Source organism: Ochotona princeps, chromosome 20, assembly GCF_030435755.1.
Source record: "Ochotona princeps isolate mOchPri1 chromosome 20, mOchPri1.hap1, whole genome shotgun sequence".
NCBI lineage: Eukaryota > Metazoa > Chordata > Mammalia > Lagomorpha > Ochotonidae > Ochotona > Ochotona princeps.
Genome location: NC_080851.1, coordinates 26,102,558 through 26,117,506, shown reverse-complemented (window position 1 = coordinate 26,117,506; position 14,949 = coordinate 26,102,558). Strand labels below are relative to the sequence as shown.

Genomic DNA, 14,949 nt, shown 5'->3' with positions numbered 1-14,949 from the left:
CCTCAAGCTTGTTCAAGGACAAAAGCAGTGGTGGAGACACTGATCCAGATTAGTAATATGATGGCCACACTACAATTGTCAAGACCACACACCAGCATTAAGTGGTGGCTTCTAGCAGGGTCTCCTGCAAGGATAAGAGGTAGGCATTATGGTTTCTGTTTGCACTGAGACTGTACAGTCTGTGATGAGCTCTGCTGAGCGCTCTGAAGCCAGAGCTGTAGGACTTATTACTACGTGGCTTGGAGCAAGCCACTCAGCCTTTCTGTTTCTCAGTTTCTTCATTCATAAAAGGGTGATGACTTAGTGTATCTACCTCCTTGTCTGTTGCCAAGTTTACGTGAGTTTTCTGACACATGGTAATGCTTGGGTAAGAGTTTGCCATTCTTGATTAACATTAGTCATGGGGAGTGACTACCAGAATACCTCCCCTCTCTCTGGATTTCATCTTCTGAACTTTACTACATAGGAAATAGTACCAGTGTGGTGTCAATCACTGGTCCACAACCCTAAGGATATGACAGTCTAGGAGATGATGATTTCCATATTAAGGTTCGGCAAAAGACAGCTCAGAAAAGCTGAACTTAGGTCTAGCAGAGCCTAGTGCTCATGTCTTGCTTTCATGACATGCTGCCTTCCTAATTATCCAGAGAATTGAGAACAATGTGTACTCTGGAACAGCAAGTCCCACAGTACTCTGTGCTCTTCTCTCTTCCCGTTCTGCAAACCATGCCATGGTGTTCTTCTTGCCCTATGAGACACTGTGAAGGGAAAGCCTCTAGAGAAATGGGTGCCTGCCTGGCCCCTGCTGGCCCCCTTAATGTCATGTCTCTTCTGGCACTTCATTCTCCCTCTCTCATGGTACCTGCCCTCTTATTACCATCCCCTAAATACCTGCATGGTATCATAGCTCCCAAGAGCATCGAAGGAAGAATCAATACCATCTACTATTTTTCCTCTACCCCCAGAAAACCCAGTATCTTTTCTGGGGCTGTCTCAGATGTCTTACAGACGCAGTCCATGGATGTTTATAGTTGAGAAGTTATGAAAGTCTTCACAAATGCCCGGTGTCATTAAGATACAGACAACTCCAAGATTGCACAACCCAACTTCTGAACATGAGTCAGGATGACCCCAGCTCTTTACGGAGAAATGTCTCAACACCCTGGCAGTTGGATGGAAGACCCAAATTTGCCATCCAATTGTGATCCACTTCTCTCCATCCTCCATTACCACATTCTGAAATTATGTACATACACACACGCATATATATTTAAGAACATGTAACGTATGTTCACATACATCAGGGTTTTTTGGTTTAGAATTTTCAGATTGTAGTCCAAGCCCATACTTGCAGGAAGACAATTACTGCTCCACCTCAAGCTCACTGACTGTGCAATCAAGCCTCATTATTCTCTTGGTTCTCATCTCATCTCCACCCTTCATAGTTCAGAGCAACAGTGAATGGAGGGCAAAGCTTTGCAGGATGTAAGGGTGGGAGAAGCCAAGGGGTACCAGAAGCATGAACCCAAGAAGGAGGAATTTAGATGGAGATTGTCTATGGAACTTTCATCTCTGATGGCTGAGGGACCGCACCCTTTGTTACATCCATTGCTTGAATCTTGATCCCTCAAGACTTGCAGGAAGCTATAATTTCCAGCAGGCTGGCTTCTACAAAGGCTTATGATTATGGAGCAAAAGTTGGCATTTTCAGCGCCATGAATCATAAGCTAAAAAGTTGGTGTGGATATTTAGTGTCTCATAAAATGCAGCCAAGGAAGAGGTGTGTGTAATATCAGCTGGAAAACATCACGGGGTAATGTGGTCCAGCCTCTTCCTCTGACTGATGAAGCTACTAAGCATGGGCAGGGCAATGATTCATCCAAGTTGCACAGCTTTAAGGAGCCATGGGGGCACTGCACTGGAAGAGACCCTGTAACTCCCAAGCCAGTATGTTTTCCAACACACATGACTAATTATGTGGAAATACTGGAGCCCAGGTATGAGCCATGTATCATAAATGAGGGAATTCCAACTATAGAAGACACCGTGGGAGGCCACTTGATGCCTCTCCCTTCTGATGCAGGAATCCTCTTGGTGATATTCCTCATAGATGGCCATAAGTCCTGGTCACTCCTGTTCCAGAAGGCTCAGGGCTTTATGAAGAAGCTTGTTTTGTCATTGGCACTCTCTACATATTAGTTAATGTATCTTGGTACATGATCAAATTTGATTCTTTAAGGCATAAGGGAATCAGGGTGGGGTCAGCAGAGGTGGCATGGCAGTGGCAATGGTGGGAAGCTTTAGTCTTTTCTTCAAATGAGGACAATAGTGCCTACCTGTTGGGATCGCTGAGAGTATTAGAAATGCAGTTTCTAAAACATTTAGCAGTTCCTGCAGGAAAATAGGTACTTGAAGTGTTGTGGTTATTGACTTTTGTCATCACGATTCCATTTTCTGAAATTATGCCGTCTGGAGCAACATAGACTGTATCTAATCCCACAAATATTTGAAGGCAGTGAGCATGACCCCCTAAGTCTTCTCATCTTCAGACTAAATATTCCCTGATTCTTCGACCGTTCCTCCTGCCATGCGTCTTGGATCCTTTCTTTGCTTTTCATTCCCTCCTATTTGTCAGTTTTCCCCTTAAAATATGGTGACCAAATGTGGTCAGTCCAGCGTACTCTACAGTGGGATAATTACTTCCCTTGATCGGGGCATTTCACTTCTCCTAAAACAACCTAGATTTATGTGCACATTTTTGGAGACCAGATCACACAGTTGGCTCAAGTCAAAGCTGATTCTGCTATCCAGAACATTAGCTCTGCCTCCCAACTTTGTGTCAACCGCAGATTTGACAAACACAATTTTCACATCTTCATCCAAGCTGTTGATAAAAAAATGTCGAACATGGAAAGGCCAAAGGCTGGGCTTTGAGAGTACCTCTGACACCCCCCCGCCCCCGTGCTAACAGATCTCCGCCTGTTGTTTGGGTGACATTGCTTCACCACCTTCAAATCCACCCACCTGCACTGTCGCAAATAACTTGGGAAGAAACAGTCACACTTGATGTTTTTGAAACTGGCTATTGATCCAGAGGCACAAGGAGACTCATTTTGTCAATGGAGACAGATTTTGAATCTGCAATTGGGATGATGTGAACTCTTAAAATTTTTTCCTATCTGGCTACTATGTGATATTTATTATTTTGAAAAAAATCACTTCTGCCTAATCTGAAATGGTAATGGATTTGCTTGTTTGCTTTCCCAAGCTGTTTTGACATGATACTCTGGATCTGGGAGAAGAAAGTCAGAGAATTTGTAGATTTAATGCTTTGGGGAGAAGCTTATTGGAGAATTTGGAATAAAAGTTTTAGAAGCCTCTCCTCTCTGCTTGGGATGTTACAGACAGATGTGTCTCTAAAGGATGAAGGGGAGAAGTTGTGAGATCTATTCTTACAGTAATTTTTATTCTTTTCAGTGATTCTCAGAAACGATTTTTAAACTCTTTTGGGGGGGGAGGAGAGGAGGGTAATTCTTCCTATTGTCTAACACCCTTTGCTCTTAACTAAAACAAGGAGTTTTTTCCCTGCGTTGTAAATTTCCTTGTATTTTGTGATGGAAACAAAAGTTACCATTTGCACCCATGTAGCCAGATTGGAATGTGCACCCCTTGCTATCTTCCCTCAAGCACTGATTGAACAGTTTTCACAGGATTTACTTTGCTTTATAGTGACTGTGTGTACAGCTTTCTTCTTCATCCTAATATTTTCTATTTTTGCAGCCTTCAATTGAGTAAACACCCTAACAAGGGAGCATACTTCCCAATTACATGGTGATCAGAAAATTGACCAAGAATTGAACCATCATTGTGGCATGGTGGGCTAAGCTACTACCTGCAAAGCTGGCATCCATGTGGAAGCTGAGTTGAGTCCCAGTTATTCCACTTCTAGTAGAGTTCCCTGGTAATGTGCCATCAAAACCAATCGCACTCATGCAGGAGACTCAGATGAAATTTCAGCTCCATGCTTTCTGGCCGTGGTGGCCATTAGGGGAATTAGCCAGTGCACGAAGGAGCTGTCTCTGTCATCCTGTCTCTGTCTCTGTCTGTAACTCTGCCTTCCAAATAAAATAAAGGCTTATAGGAATCTGATGATGGAAGAATACATGCAAAGATTCATCATACTGTCTATTCTAGAAATGTCATCTGAGAATTCAGCAATTGCTTCACTATTCACTGGGCTTCTATGGTATGCCAGGCCCTGGCCCTGGCAATGGAGGCACATTGAATGGTATATTCAGACTGTGTCTTCTCTCATTGTACTTACAGGTCTAGGTGAGAAGCAACACTCAGTTGCACAGTCAAAAGCAACTGTAAACTCATAAACAGATCCCAAAGGAGAAGGATATGATGCCTGACACAAGGTGGCTAGGCAGGCCTTTCCCTGGATGCTGTTGGATGGGAAGCTTCCGTCAGGGCAGCACAGGTATCAGCTGGGAACCAAATCCGGGGATGCTGGTAAAATGGAGGAAGGTCATAATGAGGGCAGGGATAGTCCAATCAGGTGGGATGTCTCAAAGTGCTAGAGTGAAGGTGGTATGAGAAGAACAGAGAGCTGGGAAGGATCACACAGAGATCCTGGAGCTAAGACTACTTGAGTGACCAACCATTGCCTAGTATAGGGAAGGCGGCAATGGTGTAGGTTTGGAGAATATAGGTTGGTAGAAGGAGGGGTGAAATGATAGAAGGATATGCAGGGTGCTTGGGTTAAATGTTCAGGACCTGGGGGCTGCATAAATGTGAGAGGCATTCAGAACAACTCAAGGGATGGGTGCTGTGCACTCTATAATTTTCATGGTGAATTTAAAGATTGTAATATATGGTTAAGCTGTACAGCCTTGTTGGTAACTTCTGTTAGCACAGTGCAATGAAAGTAATTCTAAAAAGAACCAGAAACCTTTCCATGTCTCAAATTGTCGATTGACAAATTGAGTGACTGTGTGAACAAGATGACAAATGTCAAGTCTTTTGAGGATTCATTTGATGTAAAAATAATACATGTGATTTTTATACCTCATCAAGACCTCATTAGGACCCAGTGAGATGGGTTATATTAGAGTTTGCTTTTGAAAGGAATAATGCAAGTATCGTGATTTTCCTTATTTAGTCTGCTTTTCTACATCACTGGATCTTATGAAAATAACTGAAGTCTGCCCCTCCACAGCGATGCAGGGCAAACACCATTTCCTTTCATGTTGCTTGACTCAACCACAGTATTTTCCTACTTCAGAGGAACTTTCCAGTCTATAAGAGAAGTCTTTGGACCATGAGAGTGTATGAGCCTGTTAGTACCCTTGGGATCCTGGCTCATAGTTTAAGCCAGGTGCCAGTTTCCATCTGGACTGCTGACAAACTGTGTGATTAGGATTTAGACATCAGACACCTGGGAAAGGTGCAATGTGATGGACGCCACCACCTCCAGTGCCACATATGTTGTCACCCTCCATCAACAAGTGGGGCAGGAAATCCTGTTCTTTGCAGTAGAACTTCAAAGATCCCCTCTGGTTCTCCTGGGTAACATTTATATTTTTTTCTTTGCTGATGTCAAAGAATAGACAGATAAATATTTTTCCCTGAGTAAATTGCTAATGACAGTTCTTCTTGACAGCACTACTTGCCTCCCATCCTCAACACATTGTTCAACTGACCTCTCAAAGCTCTTTATTCTTCTAGGCTATAGGCTGTACCTGGTTGTTAGTGGGAGCCTCCCTCCTGCCCTCACCTGTTACTTCTTCTGGCCCTACATGTTCTTTCTGCAGGGTTCTGCATTTCTTGCACATTTTTCAACTCCAGTGTGGGACATCAGCCTTCTCCCACCTTAGCATGAATTTCTGGTGTCAAACCTATTCAGTTCCATCAGTTTTACCCCACTTATTTTTACTTGGTAGTTGAATTTTAAACTAAGAAACTTCTATCCAAGTCATTAAAAGTCAACACATGATATTCAGTCCCCTAAGCATCTCAGATGTCTCCTTTGTTCATTTCCTAGTTCATCAATGTAATATGTGTTAGTTGAGTACCTGTAGCTCCAGGTTCCATGGGGTAGAGTGGTAAAAACCAGCACTCGATGTTTTTGAAGAAAGTATAGTGAGTTAGTAAGCAGACCTTTGCTCTGTCTTCCATTATTCTATGCAACAGGTAGGGGATGGTTTTAAGGAAATGTGGCAAAAAGTTGCGTTGGATCCCAGATATTGCATCATCTGTTCAATTGTCTACCTTTCTGCAAAAGTTCTTGAGTTTGTGTCATGAATGCCCAGATGAGGATTTGGAAACCATTGGGTTTCCAGGGGATAAAAAATGAGATTGGCCACTGTTATATTACTGAGAGTGAAAAAAATAATAACCTAGTGTGCTTGTCATTCAAACCAACACACAGAACTGAGTTCACCAATCATAGTAGAATGCACTTCAGAACTCATTTTCAAATTCAGGGTATAACAAACTGACTCAGAAAAGATGAGCCCTAACCATCCCTGGTGTCAGCCTCAAATCAAGAAGGCAGCATCAGGATGAGCAAATTTGCTTTTTTCCCCCCTATGTGCTTTACTCTAAGGCTCAGTAATTATTTTGCATCACCTTGCAGCTATACAAGATGAATGTGCCCAGGCTCACCAGAAGTCGTAACTCTCTATTTAGTTGGTATGATTCCCAATTTTAAAATTGCCGATTTTAGCCTTTGAAATCTTGGCTGAAACGTTAATTCCTCCTGACCCTCTTCCTGTGTCTTCTCTGTGCAGAACATCTCAATGCATAATGCAGTGGGCGGAGCCATGACGGGACCTGGAGCCCACCAGCTTGGCAGCTCCCGCATGCCCAGTCATGACACCAGTGTTGTGATCCAGCAAGCCATGCCGTCACCCCAGTCCAGCTCTGTCATCACCCAGGCACCTTCCACCAACCGCCAGATTGGGTAAGGAGACCTCTTCGACTGTCTCTGGAGCTCAGAGAATGTTCTGGATTTTCTCCTTGTTTCTGTTGCTCGGATTGATTTGTTGTTTGTGGACTGGTGTAGTATTGGCTAGAATTCAGAGAAATGCTTTAGTTGGGAGAAATACTCAAGTTTGGTGGACCATGTTTTGCTCATAAACTTGATGCATGGGAGAGAGGCAGTAGGGGAGTAAGGGAGGTGGAAGTCAGTCTGTGTCATTGTTTCCATGAAAGAAGACTTGTCAACCTTTAGATGATAATGGAAGCACCCCAGGGTGTCACGGAGCCCAGAGCAAACTGTTCAGGGCAAAGGCTTGATGATGGTGACAGGAAGCTCCGCCTCCTCTCCTGCAGGGTGTGTCCCTCCATTTTCTGGACATCACTAAGCCCATTGCCTGGGTCTCTGTGATTCTACAGTTTTGTCTTCTCTCTGTTCCTTCTTCCTGCCTTCTCCTTCTTGTTGATATCTCTTCACTGGGTCTCTGTGCCATCTTTGAGTCTACTCATTCTGAGGTAGGCAGGACAAAGAACACAGGCTCTACCCTACACATGTGTGTAAAAAAACATACTGGGACAATGAGGAAAAATTCACAGTAGGATCCGACCATTGAATCGGAGACAATCTGCATCATGTCACAGAGAGCACTCAAATGTTGGCATCATGTGACAGCTCTGTGTGGTATGAGGACCTGCTCATGGGTAGGGTCCAGCAGCTCCTTGGAAATGCACAGCGTCTCCTATCTCCAGGGTGAGAATGACACCTGTTCTTGGCAACTTGAACAGAGTCAAGGAGAAATGAAAGATTTAAGAACAGCTCGAGTTCTTAGGAAGACCAGACAACTACTTCAGCCAAAGAGCCTTGATCCATTGAGAGTGCTAGCGGTGGAGAGCTTGTGTTGGGTTCCAAGAATTCTCTGTTGAAAGGAAGAAGAGGAACTTACTGCAGGTGACACATGCTTCAGGATTCAGTTTTCAGTCGAATGTTGGGTACTGCGATTCAGAGAAAAATTAGAAGCCACCCCACATTTGTCAATGCTGTTTTCCACACTGCAAGAATCCATTCTAACACAGCACTGGGGGCAGCACCGGGTTTGGCCCCCTGAGAAGGAGGTGCCTTATCTCTCTTGGTTCTCTGCTCATGTAGATACTTGTGGCGCCCTAAGAAACAAGCGTCCTAGATGATACCCCTGCAAATTTGTTAAGAGGTTAATTTGAAAATTCCAAGTGTCTCTAGGAAGTATTTCTATTCTCAAATGTCTGTGAGAGCAATTGCTGCCACCATTAAAAGCAAGAACCCATCATGTCCTTGGAGCATGGGGTGGATTCCTTAAAGATCGTATCTGAGTCTTAGGGGACTCCTTCACTCCCCAGCTTGGCTTTGAGAAGACAAAATTCACGGTTGGACCAGCTCATTATAATTATTTTCTTTTTATTTCAAGGGGGAAAGCAATATAAAATGTGCTGGAGTTTACTAGCGGCTTAGCAGCATTCTTTCCTCCTGGAGTTTTCCCACAGCTCCCCACTCCCACTGCCAACCCGCTTGGCGGTCCCAAGGAGTCGGTCATTCTTAACACAGCACTGGGTTTTATGCAGCAATTTCTTAGGGGTTAGCACTGAATTTTAGGATACATGTTGACCCTGTCAGTAATTTACCCATGTGGTCGGGGCTGTGTACATTTGGATGACTTTCGTAGTCTGAGTTTGCCATACATGGAGATGGTACTTTGATATGTGGGACCCATCCCACAACCCCACAAATACACCCCCATCTTAGCATCGATTCTCCGTCCTAAGCTTTTGTGTGTCTTTCCGGGTACATTTGAGGAGATAATTGTCACTTTCGGGACTCTATCACATTGCCAAGTGTGAGGGTGGCTGTTTAATTTTCTTCTGATTCTTCCCAGGGGTGTTTACCATGTTGATTCAAACCCACACATCCTGTCGTTTCCATTTTCCTTCGTGGGACCCATCCAAAACATTGCCTGGATGATCACGGAGGCTCAGCAAGAAATAACCCAAGCCATCTTTCCCGTGGATTCAGTCCAAACCTCTAGGTGGTAACATTTGGGGATGTTACCTTTATTTCTTTCAGCTAAGAGGAAATGAGTACTTATTTTAAAACATGAGTTTCCTCTAGAGACTGTGTCTTTAAATGAGTATTTAAAATTGCAGATAGCTTTTAAAAATTATTATTCTAGGTTTTTTTTTGAGGCTGCACAGAACCATATTGTAGTAATATTCTGATTTTTATCACAACCTCAAATATTTAAGTGTCAAAATCTGGCCAAGCCACCTGCAAATGTTTGCCGTGGCTACCAGCCAACAAAAACAGCAAACAGCAGTGAAAGTCTTCATTCAGACTCCATGCTTAAGCTGCATCCAGCCCCAGAGGCTGGGACCCACCTGTGCCCATGCATGGTTCTCCTGTTCGCAACTGGAGCTCTGTGGGAGTGGGGGCTGCCTGACTCCACGCCCCCACTTTGCTTCCCCCCCTACCAGTACATGGTTGAGGCTGGTTCTCCTCCACCCTGCCCCTCTTGTTTCTGTCCTTTCCCACTGTACAACTTAAGTTGAGAGACTAGAATGTGCTGGCAGTGGGACTGACAGAAACATCTGGAAAATCAGTGACACCAGCTATCAGGGAAGACTTTGGGGACCAACAGGACGCGTGCTTAAAGTGTTTAGTTTGCATCCTCCCTGAATGAGTGTGGGGCGAGCACAGACCAAAATGAGTGGAAATGCAAAACTCCCCTGAAATGACATTAAAAATAGTTTAGAACAAGTGGCTTCTGCAACTTTCTTCATAGCACAGAGATTCAAGCCATGCCCCCTGCCCAATTCTGTAAAAGTACTGCTATTATGTCAATAGAAATGGGAGGTAAGTATAAATATCCCAAATTGCACTTGTGCGGTTAAGCCAGAAAAACACAGCTCTGGGAGAGTGTGGGAGGCATCCCCAACTAGTGACTGCTTGCGCTCCGTCAAACCGGCAGACGCTCTGTCGGGAACGGTGTCTTGGGCTGATTGATGGTAACGTTTTGAGGAGATAAGTTTCCCAGATGGGGAAAAAAAGTGCACCACAGACTGTGGGAGAGATGAGCGAGACAGAGCAAGCCTGTGTGAAATATAGATGGAAGCTATTCTGCCTTGAACCAAGTCTGTGGCAGATTGCAAACGGTATCTGAGCTCCTGTCATTTTTATTAGCTATCATGTAACAGGCTCACTAATTCAGGATTAAGCCAGCAAAGCCAGGGAAGCGTGGTGGAGAAGCAGGTTGCAATGGTGTGAACTCCTCTCTCTGTCTTTCTCTCCTATTCTTGTACCTTGAGAGACATCTGTAGGAGCTGACAATCAGTTGAGTCGGTGGCTAGAACCTTGCTAGGCCCCCATGAGGCTGCAGTAGTCTCTCTCTTGAGGGAGAGTGGATAATTCATGCTCTGTGATTCTTTAGAACTATGAAGTTAACATGGAGTGTGGAGCTCAACCAGGATAGTTTTCACTGTAGAGTTCTGACATGTTATGGGGGCGCTGCTACTTTTTTCTTGCCTTTTAATTGTAGGGAATTGGTAAATATATAAGTGGGTTAAGTGATGGGTGAGAATTTTTCGCAGTATTTATTTACCAATGGGAATGTCTTATGTCTAACATTAGGATACACAAATATGGGGTGTTCTGGTTAAGGTAACAAGTCATTCTGATGAGTCAGGAAGCTTAGAAATACGTGCCAAAGACTGCCTGGATGAAACATGTCACCGCCATGTGTGTCTGAGATGTGTGGCTTTTGGATGTCAGGTTGCAGACCCTATCTGCATGGGATTGCACCTAGCACAGATCTAGATTTAGGCAGAAATTGATATAAAATGTTATAGAAGCAAATCTTATTTTCTGGTATTGATGCTTTGGGTCAAGTAGACCTCTGCTCACCCACTGTGCACTTCTTTAACCCTTTGCTCTCTGCAATTTCTGACACTCCGCAATATGCAGAAATTCCGAGGGCGCTCAACATGCAAGGCTAAGGAAAAAAAAGGGACAAACAAATACAACTAGGAAAAACACCAAGAAAGCATGTTACTAATCAGGACCTGTCCATGACCATGTGATGCAACTTGTCGGTCAAGGAAGTTCATGGGACTTTGTTGGGAGTTAGTGTTGCCACCATTAAGATGCACAGTGTTTAAAAGGGCAAGAGGTGAGCCCATCGTGCATAATTTAAAGTAGATTTCCACCGCAAAGCCTCCTGTCGTGGAAGAACATGCTTACTCTGTAAGCACATTCATGTGTGAATCTATGATGGAGATTTCCCTTAACTCCTGAGCACCACTAGATTGTCACCAACCACTCAACTTGCAGCAGCCTTCTCCTTGTAGGAGGCAGCAGAACGGCAGGTCCCATGTTGCTGGTCCTCAGGCCTTGGCCAGGACAATGTGAAACCCCCTCTGAGTAATTCAGACCAGAAGCTGTGATTTCCTGCTTTGTGTTTTGCTGCATATCATGGCCATGAACATAGTTTTATTGTTAGAAAGTTGCTGGATCTTTCACAGCCCTGAGGTTTATGAGGGCCCTTCAGGGGGATGCTTTCAGGAGGGGTGACAGGCTTAACCATGTGGCTCCCGTGAAATCCCATGCAGAGCCCTGAGAAATTACCTCTGACATGGGGGCCAGCAGCCTTTCCACCCACAGGGTTTTATGTGTGGAACAAAACATTAAGTACTCGAGGAAACATGATGTTTCTTAACATCCCAAAGTTTGAACACTGCAGGGTCTTGTGGCCAGATGGAGGGCAAGAGCACATGGCTGTGTGTTCCAGGATGCAAAAAAAAAAAAAAACCACAGCCCTGCTCATGTCTTCAGGTCTGGTCTTCGCCCCTCTGACTCCTCAGGCAGGCAGGCGGTCTCATCATCTGGAACACAACAAGGCTGGTCGGTCTGCTTGGCTTGGAGGTTGTTCAAGCTTTCACAAGCAAAGCCCATCACCAGCAGGCCGATGCTAAAGCAGCAAAAGGAAGCAAACTAGCTCTGCATGCTGCTGCTTCGGATTCTCCAGCACCTCCATGAAGTGGGCATTGCTTACTTGATTTCCTGGTCCGTGAGACGTCCTCTCTCCACAGTCACCTATCCGGTGTGACAAATAGTGCATGCTTTTCCCGTGCTCTTGAGCCGTAGACGATCCCTGAGCCTTGTCTGTGGGTATGATGGAAAAACCCCGACCCTCTAGTTACCACCTGGAGAGCTTCATAGGCCCACTTGTCACCAGCTACTTCAGTTCTTTCAGAAGCGGGAGTTCTGTGGCCTGCCAGGCACGGAAGTCAGAGAATGGCTTTAGTACCTGCAAGCAAAGAGTGGGTCTGAACCTGGGAGACCCTCTGGCTAAATAGCCTTTAGTGTAAGAAAAATCAAAGTCAGCATAGAGAAGTGAATGGCCCTTGTCGCCAACATTCCTGCCTGATTCCTGCAGGGAGAGGTGACTTTGCCTGTGTCCTTCTCTTGGGGTAGGGAAGGATTCCATTTCTGGATCTTATGAGCAGAGGCCTCGCTCATGGTTTTTGAAGCTTGCTTTTCTGTGTGTCTGTGTGTACCTTGCCAGGGACAGGTAAGGCTCAACTTTCCTGGCAAGTAGCCACAGGTCATCCAGTGTGAGCCTGGAGTGAATCTAGATAGTTATACTTGAGAGCAGTGTAGGATAAAGACACAGCTGGGGCCCAGGTGAGGTCAAAGGAGAATAAGGACGAAGTATTTTGACACTTAGAATTCTGTAATGTGGAAGTAGAAGCACCCATTTTACAGTGGAGTAAGGTGGGATTCTGTGATAGAGGGCCTTGTCATGCCGACCTTGGCACCAGGTTGTCCATATTGTACTCTTCCCTGGCTACAGATGACTTTCCCAGGTTTTATTTTCCTGGCCTGTAATACGGGGAGGTATCACCAGGAAATTCCCCGAATCTTTTCCAGCAAAGGAAATGCTAATGAATTCTGTCACCATTTGGTAATTTTGAAAATGGGCAAGCTTTGTGGAATCTCAAGACTGTATCTGTGCATGGCGATGTGTGGCATCTTAGCATGAATTAATCCTATTAGGAAATTATTTTATTCTGATGTAACACAAGTGATTTGTTCTTGGATGTCTACATAGGAAAAATGCCTACAACAGGGAAAGATGTGAACTAAGTCTGAAGCAAGACACCTGGACGAGAGTGGTGTCAATTTGACACAATTCTATGGGAAAATGCAAACCACTGACTTGAACGGGTCCAACCGCAAGGCGATAGGTCCAGGTTATTTGGTGCTTTCATAGTACATGTTTCTCAAAGTGCAAACAACTTCTCTGAACTAACCGGCTCTGAATTACCGGTGGAATACTGTTATGGAACTTTGAGAGTAGCATGTCAAGCACATTGCGTGCACATGATGTTCAAAGGAGTGCACATTTGGAGACTAAAAAGATAGTTCATTCCAGTGGTCACCTCATATGTATTTTTATTGATCCAAGTGGATTTGTCTCTATTGTGATTTGTATATCCTTTCTAATGAGAAGTTAAAGATGATCAGACTCTGACATTTGATCTTTGCTTGGGTGTGTGCAACACAGGATTACATTGTTTGTGAATGTGGCTGTACAGAGAATCCTTGATATTGAGATTCAGTTACACACAGATAGACTCCGACTTCAAGCAGGCAGCATGAGCTCACTGTACCAGGCATGGTGGGAGCCAGGAATGGTAACTATAGTGCGTACAGGAACCTGGACTTTTAAACAGGACTCTTGACCTTGACCTGTGCCCTACTTTGCCATCTTGGGAAGAGAGAATTGAAAATTGACTATTTAATAAGGGCTCTCTCTCCTGGCTCAAATTCGTAATAATTCTCAGGCAAGCTTTTAGGAATGAGTGTGTTTCCTTTTCATGACTCATAGTGTCCAACCACACCGTTTGGCTGATAATAGACTATTGAGGATGAAATTCCATGAAACAAATACATGTGCATTTGGCAGATCATCTAGCAACCTATTTGCCAAGCATGTTGTGCTTTTGGTAAATACCAACTGAAGGTGTCTGTAAAGTAATAAATATTCTTAATGATGCTAAGACACATTGTAAAGCAGTTGCAGTTCAATGTCTGCCATCTGTTGCCCCTTTCTACCTTCGACAAGTTGCATTTTGGCTAGCTAGCACATACGCTGGTGAGGACTGTGGGACTGTGGGTGATAGAGCTCTTAGAAGCATGGGCTAAAGGCATGCTACACTGTACTTGGAGGGCTCTTGCACGTTTGTAAACCTCTACAGAGAACAGATGGCCCAGGTACCATGGAAACAACTAGAAATTTCTTCAGTTAACCAACACTCATCATATCTTGATGCAGATAGTCATTCGCAAGTCCAATATACAGCACTTTACAGCTGACTTCCAATGTCTCCTTTGCAGTCCTTGATCCCATGAACAAATGTGACACAAGTCATAATAATAGTTACAAAGCCATAGTTGTAAGTCACCAAGCCATCAAATGCTTGTGAAACACAGAACTTGATGCTCAGAATCTGTGAAGGGAAGAAGCCCAACTCATTAGCCGGCTCTTAAGGATTTCTGCTTAGCATGACATTATTCTTGTTTTCCTCAAAAGCCTTACCCAGGCTGAGTACCAAAGGAGTAAGGGCTTGATTAAAACAAGGTAAATTAAACAGGAGCTGACTTTTGTCCGAATGAAGCCATTCAGCTAAGCTGACACCCTACTTCTAAAGTCTTTCAGGAGTCCTACACTGAGTAGAATATATTCTTAGCACCAAGTTACAGCGAAAGTGCAACTTGGTAGGTGCATGTTCCAAATCAGTCTCTCCAACATCAAAGGAATTAATTTAAGATACTTTTGACTAAGCTGCATGCTGTTAAAAGTGGCCAGGGAATTCTCCAGTGCAGGTGCGCCCACGTGAAAATGGTCTCTGTGTGTATGTACACACATTTCATAATATTTT

At 44.2% G+C, this 14,949-nt stretch overlaps 1 protein-coding gene and 1 pseudogene across 2 annotated transcripts in view; one reads left to right on the top strand and one right to left on the bottom strand.

Moving 5' to 3' along the window:
• The window catches only part of CREB5 (cAMP responsive element binding protein 5), a 392,014-nt gene that overhangs the window by 148,707 nt on the left and 228,358 nt on the right, over positions 1–14,949 (top strand). For both annotated transcript variants that reach the window (XM_058677950.1, XM_004582410.2), the window contains exon 5: positions 6,795–6,967. In XM_058677950.1, coding sequence (XP_058533933.1) covers positions 6,795–6,967 — 173 coding nt within the window. The remainder of the gene's footprint in view (positions 1–6,794; positions 6,968–14,949) is intronic.
• Positions 11,825–14,949, bottom strand: part of LOC105941652 (small ribosomal subunit protein eS24-like) — a 35,315-nt pseudogene continuing 32,190 nt past the window's right edge.